This window comes from Rhinolophus hipposideros (assembly GCF_964194185.1).
Source record: "Rhinolophus hipposideros genome assembly, chromosome: 9".
Classification (NCBI taxonomy): domain Eukaryota; kingdom Metazoa; phylum Chordata; class Mammalia; order Chiroptera; family Rhinolophidae; genus Rhinolophus; species Rhinolophus hipposideros.
The window spans coordinates 72,584,254-72,602,189 of record NC_138055.1 but is presented as its reverse complement, the minus strand read 5'-3'; the positions used below and the strand labels follow the sequence as shown (position 1 = coordinate 72,602,189).

Below are 17,936 nucleotides of genomic sequence, written 5' to 3'. Positions count from 1 at the left end.
ACGGGTTATAACAGTACGACTGAATGTGTCATATACACATTAAACAAAGACTCATACAGCTTGATTGGTTTTCTCCTAAGGAAAAAAAGACAAATTCTGCTTTTCAATTTCTTGTCTTATTGTCTTTCCTCGCCACACCTGCTCATTTGTCACGTGGATATAACCTCTAAAATGCACCAGACTCCATTTACGATGACTAAATGGCCTGTGGTTGACAGGATTTTGAATTAGCCCAGTTGTATTATCATGTGCATGTGCTCGTTAAACAAAGTCAGAAGACAAACAAGTTTGAGATAATGAGATGGTGCTGATTGTACCTGAAAAATGCACTTGACTTTAATGATTAACTCTGCACTGAGGCTACAACCAAGCTATATGAGTCTTTGTTGTATGCTGAGAAACGGGGCATCACAGTGGGAGAAAAAGAGTCCAGGTCCCCTAGTGACCACCAGTATCAATTTGAACACTATTATCTTACCATGAATCCAATATCTTAGAAAACCTCCAAGGCGGCAGCCAATCAAGAGTTATGATCTATTTTAGAAAGAAATTAAACTACGGGGGGTGGGGGGGAGTAAAATCTAAAAGTCATAATCAATATTGACACCCACGGAGTTAATGAGTTGCTGTCATTACAGTAACAATGGAATCAGAAGGTTAAGAAAAGCATCTCTTCAGAGTGTGGCGATTAAGCCTTTAATTCAAAGAGGACATTTACGCAGGTGAAAATTTATTTTAAAAGGATGTTTCAAGATAGAAAACATTTAAAAGTCAATTTAAGGCTCACTCTATATATCACACAGACAACTTAATTTTACAAAAGGGTTCCTTCCTATTGATCTTTAGAAAATTAGAGAAGGAAGCCTGCTCTCCTCCTGCTGCCTGCTTGCTAAGGAGACAAAAATACTCTCCTTTTCCACTAACTACTGGTCTTTTGTGCTTTTGTACCTCACCCCACACCATGTGAGTACCTATATGAAAGAGATACTTTTAAGGGAGAAAAATCCTAACTATGCCCTAAGCCTAAACTGTTCTAGTCTGACATACTAGTCAAGAAAGCACATGTGGATACAGTATGAGATTCTATTGTCAACAAAATGGGAAAGTGGGGGCAGGAATATGTTCATAAGGTTTTAAAATATAAACAAAATACATTTAGTACAGTAGATACGTTCACTCTCCATGCTTGAGTTGGTTCGTTTGCAAAATGCAGAATACGGTATCTTTGATTATGACTATAAAGCATTTGGTACAGCGTCTCTCAGAGTTAAACAAATGTGAGTCCCCTTCCTCTCCCCTACTGCCACATGTAGGCAAGAGAGTAATCATCACTTATCCTGAGCGGATTGATGGGGACTCCATTTGGTGGACAAGCCTAATCACTTCCCCAGTGATCTCTTTGAAGATGGCTCCATTCTAGAAATATGACCAGTGCATGCTCTAACCAATTAAAGAAGTGTCATGTTTGTTTCTTACTCGTATAGAAGTGAGTGATTTATAAATGAACTCAACACTGTCTTCTATGAAAAGAATTAAAGAAGACAATTGTTGGCCCTGTACAAGATCATTTTTGCATGTAATCCTTTGTATTCTTTACAATAGTCCTCCTCAAGTAGGTTTGGGATGAGAAAGCCGATATCAAATGTCAAATAGCAAGCAACAAATACCAAAATATACTGCCTCCTTTCGTTGATAAAAATGTCAACACTCATGAAAATAATGCATGGATCAATGTCAGGCTAATAAGATTTCTAAGAGATAGAATACCATGTTCTGTTTTAAAGCACCTGTCTTTCAAATTGATGACTATAGACTAATTTTTCCAAACACACTTACAGGAAGGTAAGCCGCAGATCTAAGTATATCTAAGAACCTCACACAGTCTTTTCATCTCAAAATAAATTTTAAAAAATCCTCTTTAGAATTTGTCTGCTAACCCATTCTTACCCTGGCAGTAAAACTCAATGGCACCTCTTCATGCTGTGACAGCTCTAGCTATCATCAAACACTTCCTAACAACAAGGCACATTCACAGCAGGGGATTTCAAATTGCAAGTTTTATTTTAGAGTCAGTTCTATCTGCTGCTTGGACACAGAAGGGTGTGATTTGTGAGTTTTATTTTTGATATATTTAGGGAATCACAGAGTTAAGAATCTGAATTGCAGAATATTTGTTATAAACATGATCAAAATTAATAATTTCCCTTGTTATTTGATGTTTCTAAATATTGCTACGCATTTGCTAATTTGTTTAAATATTCAGATGATTCATACTATTTCACCTTTTCTTCTGCCTGTTTTATAGGGTTGAGGTGCCAAGTCTCAGAGGGTCATCTTTGTATTTTCTCAGTTCAGTTCTATTTTTCTGTTATTATGCTACAAGTTTGTTGAAAGAGAACCTCTGGCTTTAAATTTAGAAGGATGGGAAGAGTGAGATACAACTCTCTACTTGTTACTTTGTCTCCAAATAGCAATCAAGTTCGATGGAGTACAAAGAGAGTAAGAGTGTTGTGGTTGAATTCTATGCCGCTCCCCTCCCCTGGACACATGCCAGTGTCCTAACTCCCAGCACCTCACAATGTGACCTTATTCGGAGATAGGGTCTTTACAGGGATAATCAAATTAAAGTGAGCTTATTAGGGTACACATTAATCCAATATGACTGATATCCTTATAAAAGGGGAAATTGGGACACAGACACACACATGGAGAAAGACAATGTGAAGACAGAGAGAAAACAGCCACTTACAAGCCAAAGGGAGTGTCCGAGGTCCTTCCTTTCTGGCTCTCAGAAGGAGTCAAACCTGCCCATATATGGATTCCCTACTCTCCAGAACTGTGAGGCAATACATTTCTATTGTTTAATCCACCCAATTGGCGGTAGTTTGTTATGGTAGATCTAGCAAACAAATACAGAGAATAAATCTGAGGTCTAAGAATGGCCTAGAACAGGAGTCAGCACACTATGGTTGTGAACCAAATCCAAACTGTACACCCCATGAGTTACAGATGTTCTTTACATTTTTACACAGTTGAAAAAAAATGGCGGCAATTTGTTTTCTCATTATCTAAGAACATAAACAATTTTTTATTTTGTTCCTCACCCTGCAAAGCCTAAAATATTTACTGTCTGAGCCTTTCCAGTAAAGTTTGCTGATCCTTGGCCTAGATCAGAATCAAGCTGAGTTCAGACCCAACTTGGTCATTTAATGATTGGAAGTTCAGTTAACTTCATTGAGCTTTCATATTTTAATTTGTCAAATAAGGCTTTTAACAACTTTCCCTATTTCATGGAATTAATATCAAGGAGCAAACAAACACTCAATAATGAGAAAAAAAGACTTAAGAAATGTTGAAAGGTCTGTACACATACAATTATAGTTTTTTTTCCAGAAATATCGATATAAGTTATATAGACTACACTCAACTTAAGAAGTCTATAGTTTCACACTATACATTTCTACACTCAGAGATGAGTTCTGTGGGTTTTTTTTAGACTTAATCAAAACATACTTAAAGCAGAATTTCTGAAGAAAATTGCTACTGGATATCCTAGCATTATATTTTGCTATTTAAATTTCTGGTTTGAGTGTCTTGCTCAGAATATTTTATAAAAGATCTCCAGCTAGAACCAAATCAACACAGTGTACATCTTAAATTTATACAGTGCTATATATGTTAATTATATCTCAATTAAAAAGAAACAAATAACAATATTCTGGATGGTATGGTTTTGAAAGACAGTGACACATAGCACATTCTCTTCTCTAATGCCTTTCAATGTTAATACGTTTATCTACTTGCTTCTTTTTCTACCGTGATATTTTTAAAAAACTCTCCACAAAATAAAGCATTTCATTCATCCATTCATTCATTCATTCATTCATTCATTCACTTACATATGTATTGACTACTAACAGTGTATAAGGCTCTGGGCTAGATGCTAAGAATATAAAGTCAAATAAGACATGGAAAAAGTAGTTTCGAAACTGAGGACACAGGGCTAAAGATGACACAGTCCCTTTCCTTGGATATATCACAGGCTTCTGGGAGAGAAATACACATAAAGAGAGTCTTGAAGATAATGTGGTAAATTGTAAGACTGAAGTACACGTAGTGTACAGAGAATAGACACTGAGCCTACTAAGGTACTGAAGAAAGTTCACAGAGAATGCAACTTTAGTGAGTCTTAGAGAATGACTAAGAAATATGAAGGAAAACAGAATGGTTATTCCAAGTTAAGTATGGAATTCTAGGTCTAAGCAAAGACATGATACAGCAGATTGGAGGGGGTGGGTAAGAGGGGGATAAATAATTCAGTATTTTCAAAGCATACACTGTGAGGTCAGGTAAGGCAAGAGATGACATAAAGCTGTGGGCCAGAAGCCAGAATGCACAGGTACGGAACACAAGAATGGATGGATTAGAAAAAGGGGCATAGATAATTGTATCGATTAACTATGTTAAGATGTAAGGAAGGATTTAGGGAGTTAAGGTGCTTCGCGGGCTGTGGTGATAGGTCAAGAATGTGTATATGGTCCAATCCCAGTGACTCTTAGGAACTTTGAGGGAGCTTGCTTCTCGCACACTGGACGTGAACCTTGAGTTGTGTAGGATTGAGAGTGAGCTTCAGTGATGAGGAGTATCCAAGCTACCCATGCAAAATACCACAGCCAAGGCAACACATAAAGGGGACCTGATACCGTTACATATAGCCACATACGAATTCAGAGCTCCCGAGGGACTTCTCAGATATGGGGACAATGCATGCCTTTTTTTTCTAAATCCAATTTTAAAATGATTTTGTGTCATTTACAATCAAAAGAGGCCTAGTAGCGTAACTAGCTGTTACTAATAATTCATTTATTTTTGTAGGGATAAAAATGAGGCAGAGCCTCCTTTTAACTCGGAAAGTTAAATAACTTTCCGGAGTCACACAGTTATTACTTAGCTGGAGTCAAAAGCCAGGAACTCAAATGTTTTTCATAAACAATTGTGCTAAATTGTATCTCATGATACTATATATATTTTTCCAAATGTATACTGATTAAAATGATTCAAGGACTTATATTTAGTAAGCACCTGGCAGATATTTAGCGAAAACAGAGGGTAAATGATAGTCCTGATTAGAGAGCCTCACACCTGGTTGCGAGGGTTATAGAATCTAAATAGGTGGAAAAGCTGGTAATCTCCATGTTGATTTTAGAAACTTCATTTAACTACACTACCCTGCCTCCCATACAGATTCCATTTCTTTTTCCCTCCCCAGAGAATACTCTCTAGTATTTTACTAAAATAGAAAAGTGACAATCGCCCAGTTATTCATGGGTTGGGTTGGAGAATCTCAGGGTCTGACTGCCTCTTAAAAATTTTTTGATCCAATTCTTTCTATGTTTACTTTACACTCATCCTGCATCCCAAGGTAACCAATCCTAAAATTCCCAAGTCCTTGGGGTTTCTGTGGTACAAATCTCACTGCTTCCTGAGTTCACCTACAGTGTGCTCAGGTCTTTCATGGGGCTACTAAATTAGTCACCTTTCTCTCTCTTTCTCTGTCACCTGTATTGCCCAAAGCTTCCTTGCTAATATTGCCTTCTGTACTATGACCCTTGTGGCTTCTTTGTATATTAAACAAATATATATTTTTTCACTAATATGTTTGGAGAGTTTCGGTAGCAGTGGAGCTGGTATAATACTTGAATATTAAAATATTTCTGCTATAATATATATGGCACCAACATATCCTAAAAATGTAGTAGTTAATTGAAATTTGAACATTTCTATGTTTTTCACTATTGATTCACCAGGTCTAACCACTAGCCCATCAAACTGGCTTAGAAAGCATCAAGGGACAATTAAATTACTTAGTCAAAACCAAAAAACCGAAGCTGAAAAAGATTAAAATAAATATATATATATATATATATATATATATATATATATATATATATATAATGTATTAAATATAATATATAATAATGTGTATATAATTTTAAAAATTCACTTATTTATTTTACTTGACCTGAGTTTAAATCCAGCTCTGATATTTACTAATGTGTGACCTGGAGCAAGTTACTCAAACTCTTTGTGTTGAGGATGCCTCATTTGTAAAAAGGTGATAATTATATAATAGTATCAAATACAGAAGTTTGTTATAAGGATTAAATTAGTTAATACATGTGAAATACTTAGAAACCATTTCATTAGTTTCTGCTGTTATTATATATTTTCTTCCTGCTTCTTTGGGTTTAATTTGCTTTTCTTTTCCTAATGTCTTGAATTGGAGAATTACTAACTTAGAAGAATGGCACATTGATTTTCAGCCTTTCTTATTTTTGTTGTTGTTGTTTTATAATAATAAGTATTTAAAGCTATAAATTTTCATCCAAGCGTGAGTTTTGGTCACATCTCATAAATTTTAATGTTTAATGTTTAATGTTTAATGTATGTAATTTAACAGTACATAACAGAATATGTACTGAACATGTACTTATCATTCAGTTCAAAATATTTCATAATTCTTGTTGTGATTTCTTCTTTTACCCAAATGTTATTTGGAAGTATATTTCCTAATTTTGAAACAGAGTAATGGTCTATCTTTTCTGTTAAGGTTTTCTAGTTAATTCCACTGTGGTCAAAGAAAATACTTTGAAGGATGTCAGTTCTTTGAAATCTGTTGGGACTTACTTTATGTCCCAACATATATAGTCGCTTTATAAATATCCAGTGTGTACTTGAAAAGAATGTGAATTCTGCTAGTCTTGTGTCTGGGTTCTGTATATGCCCGTTAGGCCAAGTTTTTTATGGTGTTGTTCAAATCTTCTATGCCTTTATTGATTTTCCTTTTGTTCTCTTGTTCTATTAGTGACTAAAAGGAGCGTGTTAACATCTCCCAAGACAGAAAGAAATATGCCTGTCACTAACAAGGCACTCAATAATAAACTATTACTATAATTACTTTTATTTTTACGTAGCAAATATTTGGATTGCCAAGTGGATATAGATTGTACAAACTGTTTGGGATCAGAGTAGAATATGCCATTATAGAAACAAATAATAAGCTTTTTTCTGTAAGAAATATGCACCTCTGGATCCTAATTAAGTTTGAAAAAATGCACAGTTTCAGTCAATAGTTTTTACTATTTGTCAGCAGGAAAATCTGGCTGACAAAATATTTTAAAGTTGTAACAAATTCATAAATCCTAACAGTCTACAAAACCCTAAATATATACTTGAAATTAAAAACAATCTAAAATTAAAAATAAATTATAAAACTTAATCTTACAGAATGAGATTTACATGGAAAAATTAAATCAACTTCCAAATGTACATATGTATACACACACACACACATAATTATGTCAATATACATGGGGCATCCTCCTTATATATAATTTATTCCATAAGATAGAATAACATACAATCATTAAAAGTCGTAATTTAAAATAATATTTCATACTATGTGGTAGTGTTCATTATGTCAGATAGGTTAGGAAAGCAGGATAATATATTATATAGGTGGTATAACCCAGATTGTGTAAATGGAGAGGGTAAGCAAGGCTGGGAGGAAACACATCAAAGCAATATTCTTGGTTGTTTTGAACATGGGAGAATTATTGATTATTTTTAGATTTTTCTTTACATTTTTATTTATTCTGTGAATTTTCTTCAGTAAACACAGAAAAGCTATATAATAACAAAATAACTATTTAATTCAGAAAATAAACACTTATTTGTAAGAAAAACACTTTCATTTGCAATTTATTTGGAAAAAAACATATGGAAGCTCTGTGAATGTTTAAAAAAACCCAGCTCATTGCAGATAATTTTAATGATTTCAAAAACAAATTAAGTCAAGCAAGAAATAAAAGAATACAAATGGAGCACATATGACTCTAATAAATGAGTCTATGCCATCCATTCTATAAAGCTGGAGTGAAGAAAATGCAGAATTTATCAGCGGTCAGCCGGAAGCCCTCAATTTAATTATCCAAAGTTGAATGTCTCACCCCATTAGTTAGCCTATTAAAAAAAGAATCCATCCCTAGTTCTTGCAGGGAAAAACAATTGTTTCATGTATAGATATTAACTTCTTAAATCGAATTAAACAATTAAATTAGCTGACACATCTCTCCTGTTTTATTGCTGTTTATAGAAAAAAAAATCATGTACTATAAAAGGCCCAAATTGTTTTTCTCTTCATATAAGTACTCTTTCAGTAGTTTTCTGTATATAAGCTGAACGTATTTCTCACCTTTCCTCCTTTCTGTATTTTTTTCTTGAGCCTGTTAGAAATAGATATTTCAACAGACATTTTGATTTCAAGATCATGCTAGATTTATTTATATGTAAAAATGAACAAAACAGTGCTAAATTGCTTTTTTAGCTATTAACAAACTAACAAGCCTTTTATGTGTGACCTAACACATGTGAAAATATTGTTCTATCAATTGCGTTTTTAAATTTATTGACAATCTGAACTAGAACATGATTACATGTGGAAGGAACTTACCAACACTTATGAAGTTTAATAAAAAAGATCTATTCATATTTCATAGGTATGTCTAGACTAAAATGAAAAAAAATGAAATAATTTACAGTCAGAAAACGTCGTCCATGCATGATAAAAACTTTTATACAAATTTGTAATTTTATGAATAATAGTAAGAGCACAGGAACTGAATTCAAATCCTGCCCTTGCCATTTATTAACAGTATACAGGTAAGTGATGTAACCTAAGAACTTTGTCTCAAAAAATGGTGGCACTAAAACCTACTCAATAGTGCTGTTGTAAAGATAAGGTGTTTATATAATGTGGCATGTTGGCTCATCATCAACATGTTGATAAGATTCATTAGTAAATTGTTTTGGAAGCAGATAAGGTAAAAAGAGGTCTGGGGACCATCTCTTCTATTGGGAGATTAATTCTATTAGGTTGCTGCAAAAGTAATTGTGGTTTAAAAGGTTAAAAATAATTGTAAGAACCTCAATTACTTTTGCACCAACCTAATATAATGGTAAAGATTGGCTTTAGTCGTTTAATGTCAGGAGCAGTCTTAGAAAGAGGTTTACCACATCTTAGAACCATCTGTATGCATGTTTTGAAAGATATTAAAAGGTATCCAAACCAAAAATACCTAAAAATTGGGTTAGTTGTATTATTCAAGTATCCTTTGAATCTCAACAGCTTTTTAAACTTTAATAATCCCTATTCTAATATCCTTCTCATTAAGACCTTTGAGAACATGGTTCACAGGACTGAACACAGTGCTTGGCAGAGAGTAAGTAGTAAGTTTGCAATATGTGTATGGTATGAATTAATTATATGATGGTAATTGCTTAAAACTATTGCAAGTTTATAAGATTATTTACATTTAGGTCAGTTGGTGCTGAGAACTGGGACAAAGTTTAGCATTAGTTCCTAAATTTGTGGTGGTAAGCAGGTACCAAAAGAAAGGCAAGAGGGAAAATAAAACTTTGTCTACTTCCCCAATGTTTTGCATTGGTTTCTCTCTACTTAAAGTAAAGAGATGAGGTGGGGAAAGGCAGGACATTTGATTATGAAATGAAATAATTATATTTACTTTATTTCCATCTCATCCTATTAATCTATATTAGCTTTTAATTACTCTGGAAAGGCAGTGAGCTAATGAAGGAAATATTTAAGATATGGGAATATAGTAATTCTGTGATTATGCTGGAATAAATCAACATGGAATAGAATAAATTCTTAGAGTGTACACAGACTAGTGGTGACAAGCATCATGTATCTGAACCCTGGAGGTTTTTACTTGGTGGCTCAGGAGAATCTCTGTTGCCTTAGCTTTTTTCCTCTTTGATGAAGTCATGGAAATACAAGCGCCTCCCTCCTTAGAAATGACTCCCCACACGATTTTATGAGAATTCATCACGCTTCTTTGTAGAGCCAGTGAAAGTTTCTGCACATTGATAACAGCTGTAGATTTAGAGCAAAGGGATCCAAAATATACCACTGTAGAAAGGATTTCTCTCTCTCTCTCTCTCTCTCTCTCTCTCTCTCTCTCTCTCTCTCTCTCTCTCTTTCTTTTCTTTTTCTTTTTTTTTTCCGTGAACTCCATATTTGCCTAAAGGCAGAGTAACTTAAAATAATTCAACTGTCATAAATCCCCTTTTTGGGAGTTTTGAAACCAGAGAAGATTGCCTCCTATTACCAGAGACAAGAAGTAGGGAGAAGAAATCACCTAAACAGACATTGTCACAAAACTATCATATCTCCCATTTCTTCTTCTAAGGGCCCAATGATCATTCCAAGAAGTCATCTGTTTACCCACGAGTGCCTTTCTACCACTCCCCTTCCTCTGTTAAGATGACACATTAACTCGAAATTCTAACCACCTTCTTGAGTCACGTTTTATGTGAACAGACACACGTGAGTAAAACACTGTGTTATCTCTTGATAATCGTCTTTTGTCAGTATAATTTGCATACCCCCAAACATTAAACCTAAGAAAGTAGAAGAAAAGTTTCTATCCCCCCACAAAAAAAAGGGATTCAGTATGACTAGATGTTTTGACAGAGGCTTCCCTAATAAACTAAGAGTTGTAATTATTGATAACCTGAAACATGTAAAATCATGACAATCCCTTTGAACCTTTTCAAACTCCTTAATCAACTGTGGTTTTCAGCATCCGGACTTTAGTATCACAAAGCAAATCAATCTGTCAGTTAGTACAATACAAAAATAATAATTTCTATGATGAATTATGCTTTTATATTTTCAAGTCATGATTAAACATGCAAAACCAATTAAAATATGAATAAGTTAAATTGACCAGCTTATAATTGAAATCAACAGTCACTATGCAGAGGGTGCCAAAAAAATGTATAAACATTTTAAGAAAGGAAAAAACTATTGAATTTGTAATACTCAATATATACCAATAACAAAAGTTGAATACAAGTCATGTGTACCCATTTTTTGGTACCCCCAGTATTTAGGAATATGATTTAGAGAATAATGTAATAGACAATCCAGAATGGACCTAGAATACTGTCTTTGTTACTACATTCTATATAACTTTGTTCATATTTAATAAAGAACTTGGTGCCTGGAACTTAGTCTTCCTTTCCTTTAAGACTCATTTTGTCATCATATTGACTTAATGACCACCTGGATAAATCATCTCCATAACCAGATTTTGACTTTTATAACCATTCTTTTTTGATAACTCAGGCTGTACCTTGTACCTGGCTTAATCATCTGGGAGATCTCTACTTTTCAAATGTTAAACTTCATATTACTCTTTTTTTTTTTTTGCATAAACCTTTTTTCATTTGTTTGTGGTATTCAACACTGTTGCCTATTCCCTCTTCTCTTCATATCAAAGATATCAGTTAACCTATTTGTTCCTCCACATTGTGTTAGAGCTGGTTTCTTTGTCTCTTCAATGGCTATTCTTCCTTTGTTCACTGTTTAAAAGTCAAGGGTGCTCATTCTAAGGGCTTGTTTACTCACTATCCATCACAGATACAAAAGTCCACTGAGCTTGCAGTGTTGATTCACATAGTGGTTTAAACAAAATTTATTAGTCCTCACTATAATAGACCTCAGGTAGGTCTGAGGCCAGCTCCACTGAGGGATTCTGTGGCTGGGAAATTAACCTTCGATTTGTCCTGTTTTTCATTAAAAGCTTGGAAGTGTGCTCAGTCACATTTGTACCTGGTGCATTCTCATTCTGTAAGCAGGTATCTCTGTGGGAGACTTTATAGGACCTAGGAAGTTTATATAACCATCCACGAAATGTTCATTGCCTCTTGCCGTGTATAGGCTTCCCTGTGATTTCCTAGATTATCTGCCATTGAAGCAATTTGTCTTTATCTATTGGTCTCACAGTTCTGTTAAGACAGTTACAAATATTTTGCAATTAGGCTATTTCTCACAAAAGCTCAGACTCTGACCTTCCTTGAAAAATCAAAGGTTTGGCATTCCTAGGTCCTCCTTTCCAAGCTTGTGCATTTCCACAGGAAACAAACTCTAGATCTTAGGGTGGCCGCCCTCTTCGGAGTGGTCATGTTTACCATGTCCCTTTTGCTTCATTCATTTTATGTGAGCTTCCTGAGCCCTGTAAGATTTGAGCTTATAACGTGCATACTACATATACTCACTATTTCAATCCAGTACTTTTACAGCTACTGAACCTATATATACAAGAATAAAACCACCTGAGAGTTACACAGTGAAATGGACTGAATTGTGTTCCACCCCCTCCCTTCCAAAATCCATATGTTGACGTCCTAACCTCCAACGTATCTGTTTTGGAGATAGGGCCTTTACTGAGGTAATTAAGGTTAAATGAGGTCATAGGGGTGGGTCTATTCCAATACAATTGGTGCTCTTATAAGAAGAAGGAAAGACAGGAGAGATTACTCCCTCTTACCCTGAGAGTGAGAGGAAAGGCCATATGAGAACACAGTGAGAGAGTGACCACCTATAAGCCAAGAGAGCCCTGATCAGAAAATAAATCTACTTGCACTGTAATCATTGATTTGCAGCCTCTAGAACTGTGTGAAAATAAGTGTTTGTAAGCCACCCAGTCAGTGGTATTTTGTTATGACAGTCAGAGCAGAGTAATACACGCAGACCAAACCTTTAGGTCCAAACACTGTAGAATGATGCTAGACAAACACTATTGGTCTCTTGTCATCTCGCCCACATTCCTAGTGCACTGGCAAAATCACATTATGAATGGCTCTGACAAAGACTCTCTCCTTGACCAAACTGTAGTCCATGTCCTCTGAGGTCTCTTCTCAACTAGGCTTTGCCCTTGGTCCCTTGCTGGGCTTGCATGCCCAGTTTAGTAAGAGTGCTAGATCAGTTCAGAGGGCATCCTCCGACCCTCATACTTTCACCTTCAATATCTGGTCAGATTTCTCATCCTCCACCCCAGTACTTGATCACCCTGGCCTGCCTTCAGCAAGAATCCTGTTGAGTGGGTTAGCCAGCATCCCCTACCCTGATATGTCCTCTTAGTAATTTTCCATCCACTGACCCACACATTCTGCTTGTTGGCTATAAATCACCACTTGTTCGCGTTGTATTCAGAATTAAGCCCAGCTCTACACTGAGGTCTGTTTTCCCCTACTGCAATAGTTCCTTATGAAATGTGTTTTTATGGCTTTAACTACTGTCCACCTATTGTTTTCTTTAACATCTCCTTAAACCAAACTCTTCGTGCCTCTGTGCTCTCCCTCCCTCATTCCTTCGGATTTCTTTCAGGCTATATGTCAAAAGGTCTCACACATTGTCTATGGGCCCATTTAAATCATACTGCTTTTTGAAGCCTCTCAGGTAGAAATGATTATTTATTTCCCTTTGGTACTTCTAAGGTACTTTGTATATACATCTATTATGACTTGGTAAATTTTATCCCTTTAGTTTTTATATACATTATCCTCTCTGACAATTAAATTCATGGCCTTTTTCGTCTTTGTTATTTTGTTTTATTTTTACCCAAGGTACTATTATGCTGTTTGGCACTTAGGAGGTAAATACACACACACACACACACACACACACATATGTAGATATGTATATTTATTTATCAACTATTTGTTAATGCTAGCATAGAAGCCAGTGTAAGGACAGTAACAAGAGTCAATAAAGGCCCAAACAACAACTATCCCTGTTTTCCCCCTAAATTAACTTTAAAATATAGCATGGCCCAATTGTAAATGTATGTGGATTAGGATTAACCTCATTAAAACCAGAGCTGAATGGATACAGTCCACACATTTTAACTATCTTATTTGTGAAGTCCCAGAGCATCTACAAGGATTAGTCCCATTCTCTAATCTTTTTAGTCAGTTTAATAAATAACTGGGGTTGGTGTTAGATTGATATGGAAAGTAATGGAACTGCAATATCTTTGAGTAATAAAATACTCAAAATATACTACAGTTGGTTGTTGAAAGCCCCCCTCTTTTCTTTGGGGCCATTTCAATCTTTCAGGAAGAGGAACTCAGCTGTTCTCTGTTGCCCATCACATTTTAACCAGAAGTTGATCAAAAGGTAACCTGTAACCTTCACTATGGCAACAAACAATTCAGGTCCACTGCTATTTCAGCAAGCTGGCTACTTTGCTATTATGGAAGTGTATTCTCGCGGATGCGGCTTTTGCATTTTAGAAACATTAAAAATTAATAAAATGCTATACACACAGGATCTATATCTATATCTATCTAAATATAGATATAGATCCTAAAGATATAGATAGATATAGATATAGATGTAGTTTTTAAGCTTTCTTACCAGTGAAGTATCATAACCCTTACCATTTACCAATTTACTAAAGTGAACCAGTTACTAATATGTTTCATATTATTTAAAAGACCTTGACTGAAGATAGCTGGGAAACTGGATGTATAGGAGGTAAAAGACCCAAGTCCTTGTGCAATTATAGCCACCAAATGAGGGCATTAGGTTATATCAGTATTTCTTAAAATATTACAGAAAGAAATTAATGATCATTATAGAAAAAAGTGGGTCAATTAGTGATGAAAAAAGCTTCAGAAGCACTGAATTAAATAAAGTTAAGAAGGTTTTAGTTTGAACTGCAGGATTTCTTGGTACCTTTTCTGAGTAAAACTGAACAAAGAGGTATTACCTTATGGTCATCCTTGCCTCTTGCATTTGGAATGGATGTAAGAATTAAGAAGATGTTATAAAACAACATCCTGTGTAAGGAGGTATTTTAAATTAACAGAAGAACTCACACAACTATAATATTTAAGGCTATGCATTTAAAAATAATATACACTCTGAATCACTTCCTAAATATAGGATTTTAAAAGAGCTTCAGACTTATCTTTAATAAAAGAAAAATTCCTATCTCTGCTGATAGTAGGATTTTCTCTATGATCTTTTTGCTGTTTAATACAGGTAACTAAAGTATATATTTTTTGTATTCCTTAAGTTACATAGTTCTTTCAAAAATATTTTATATAATTCTCAAAAGCTGACTTTAACAAACTTAGACAATTTATTTCAGGTGCAACACATTTGATCTAGTGTAAAAATTAGTGCCATTATTATTTTTATATTCTCTTTCCCTTGACTAAACATAGCTAACAAGGTAATTTTTTTTAAATGTCTTTTTCACGTTTAAATATTTATGTTAAGTGTTTATATTTTCATAGGCCTGGCATTTATCTGTTAGTTTTAAGACAGTTTTACGTACACTTGAGAGTCCACAAGAATCCCCTGAAGGATTGGTTAAAGTTCCGATTGCTGGGCCCTCCCCCTGGAGTTTTTGACCCAGTAGGTCTTGGATGGAGCTGATAATGTGCATTTCTAACAAGTTCCCAAGAGAGGCTGATGCTGCAGGTCCAGGCAGCACACTTAAAGAACCACTGCTTTCACAGATTCCAATTTATTATATGCCTATCAGTGTCTTTCTGTTGGCCGAGGCTCCTCAGCCAGGCCCTAATCTGGAGTCTTGTAGGAGCAAAGAGACCTGGTTATCCCAATTGTCCCCAAAATAAGTCACCTTTGTATCGACTCCTAGGTTCTGCAACTATAATCTCATTTCACCCCCAAAACACAAAATACTACCCCCAAAACACAAATTTTCCCCCTCCTTTAATCTTTCCACTATCAGCTAACAAAGAGTAGATCATTAGATTCAAAATGTGGTCCACACTTCGGATTTCTTCCCTTCTAATAGCTGCTTCCTATTTTCCTATATACCCATTCCCTCTCTTACATAATATCTTTGCAGGATATTGGCTCTTCCCTGGCCTCATTTACCTTTCTACCCAATTAGATCCTTTGGCTAGCCTATACGAATATATAGCCTATATTTATTCCTTTATTCAAGAATTTGTTAAAGGGCCAACATATAGCGAATACGACAAAAATTCTGCTTTTGGGGCTTGTAATGTAAAGGGGAAGATACAAAACAAACATGAAAACAAGTAGGTATGATATATTGAAAGAGTGATGTGTGAATTGAAGAAAAATTATAAGGTAATGGCAAAGAAAGTGGCTGGAAATGAAATGTATCTCAGCTACTCTGGAAACACTTCTGTGAGAAGGTAACATGAAGTTGAAACATAAATATTGTGATGGAGGCAATAATGCAATGAATGTAGAAAAGGGCATTCCAGGCAGAGGAAGCATCAATTCCAAAGTGAAAAGGAGTCCAGGGTAATTGCAGTTAGTGAAGGAGTCAGTGAAGGAAAATGGTTGAAGAGGAGGTTAGGTGGGGATGGTACTGGTCAAATTTTCGTAAGCCTTTTGTAACCACATGCATCTCTCTCTCTCTCTCTCTCTCTCTCTCTCTCTCTCTCTCTCTCTCTCTCTCTCTCTCTCTCTCTCACACACACACACACACACACACACACACACACACACACACACACACTCATCCCTGGTATACAGATTAGATGACTAGCACATAGGATGAGAATCAAAACTGTTCCTCTGGCCAAGATATCAGCAGCATTTGAGAGGAGAACCTAAGATTAGTATTAGAATGCACTGTCTAGCTTTTGGAGCTGGTTGTACTAAAATGTACAAAGAACTGTACACCGTTCTTATTTCAGAGTGTGGCTACATTAAGTCTTAACCCTTTGTCCTCTTCATAAATGCCAAACTAAAGAACCACTCGAATTACTGATAGATAGCACTCTTCCTACTCAATAAATTCAAAATTCGGAGTGAAGAGGGGGCAAAGTCAAATCAGAAGTATGTCCTACAAACATTATTTTACAAAGGCAATGTTCTCAAGCAGCACTGATTCTGATAAAATAGACAAAGTAAATTCCAGCAAAATAATTAGGGTGTGATACACACACACACACACACACACACACAACCTTGAAACAATTATGAAATAGCAATTAGCCTAAAACAAGAGTTATATGCTTTCAATAAACCCCTCAAGAAAAGCATCCAGCTCATGATACCTGATAATTTGAATGATATTTCCATGTTTATATCACTAGCCTCCAGGTACATCTGAGCGTATCTGCATTGAAATGAAAAGGGTTCTTTTCAAATAAAGACCGTAAGTCTATGTTTACTATTCTGCTTTTATAAATATTAAAATTTGCCACCACTCAACCTGAAGTTTGTTAAATACTCTCACCAACAAAGCAATTATTTTTTTTCAGTATACAGAGCTCAATAAGTCTTAGAAGTGAAAGCACCTCAGTTTTTAAAATGTTTTAAAATAATTGTTATGTATAATTAAAAGTCCTTTGGTTTATACTGGAAAACTCCGAGGCTCTCATTTATGCAAGTGCGTTATGTCCTCCTCACCATGATATCTGGTGACGGCATTACCTGTCTGCATCTACTGTCACGTCGTGAACCCCTCTCTGAATGACATCCCTGGAAGTCGCTGTGTCTGGAACTCGGTTCAGACTTCGAGTATACAGGTGGAGTCCTCCATCTGTCATGTACCTGAAAATGAAAGTCTGATTAATCAACAGGAAATTAAATGCCCTCATCTGTATAATTTCACTTACTGAACAAACTGCACAATTTTCAATAATTATGCAAATATCCGCTATTATAATATTTTTTCCTAAATAAACATTCTAGTCACCAGGAACAAGTAGAAAGTCTCTTCAAGTTTAGTAGGTAGTCAATCTTTCTTAGTACAACAAGTAACTAACCTATTATAAAACCTTCCTTTTTTCCTCTTTTGTTATTGGCATTTTGAACAGGCTTATAGATAATATAACTCTTAGCAAAATAAAAACAAGATGGTTTCACTTTGTAAATACCATTTTTGATGCATCGATGGTTACAGGAGTAATAGAACATTACCAAACTTAAAATTAATTTATTTGGTAAGTAAAATATATGTCACAATTGGCAACTATCTAAAATAATAACCAAGATGTACTGAATATTTAAAATGTCAGGAACTGTTCAAATAGTTTACATGTAA

General features: G+C 35.1%; 1 protein-coding gene across 8 annotated transcripts in view; it reads right to left on the bottom strand.

Moving 5' to 3' along the window:
• NAV3 (neuron navigator 3) overlaps positions 1-17,936 on the bottom strand; it is a 785,517-nt gene that overhangs the window by 122,675 nt on the left and 644,906 nt on the right. For all 8 annotated transcript variants that reach the window (XM_081061016.1, XM_081061019.1, XM_081061021.1 and 5 more), the window contains one exon: positions 17,324-17,443. In XM_081061016.1, coding sequence (XP_080917142.1) covers positions 17,324-17,443 — 120 coding nt within the window. The remainder of the gene's footprint in view (positions 1-17,323; positions 17,444-17,936) is intronic.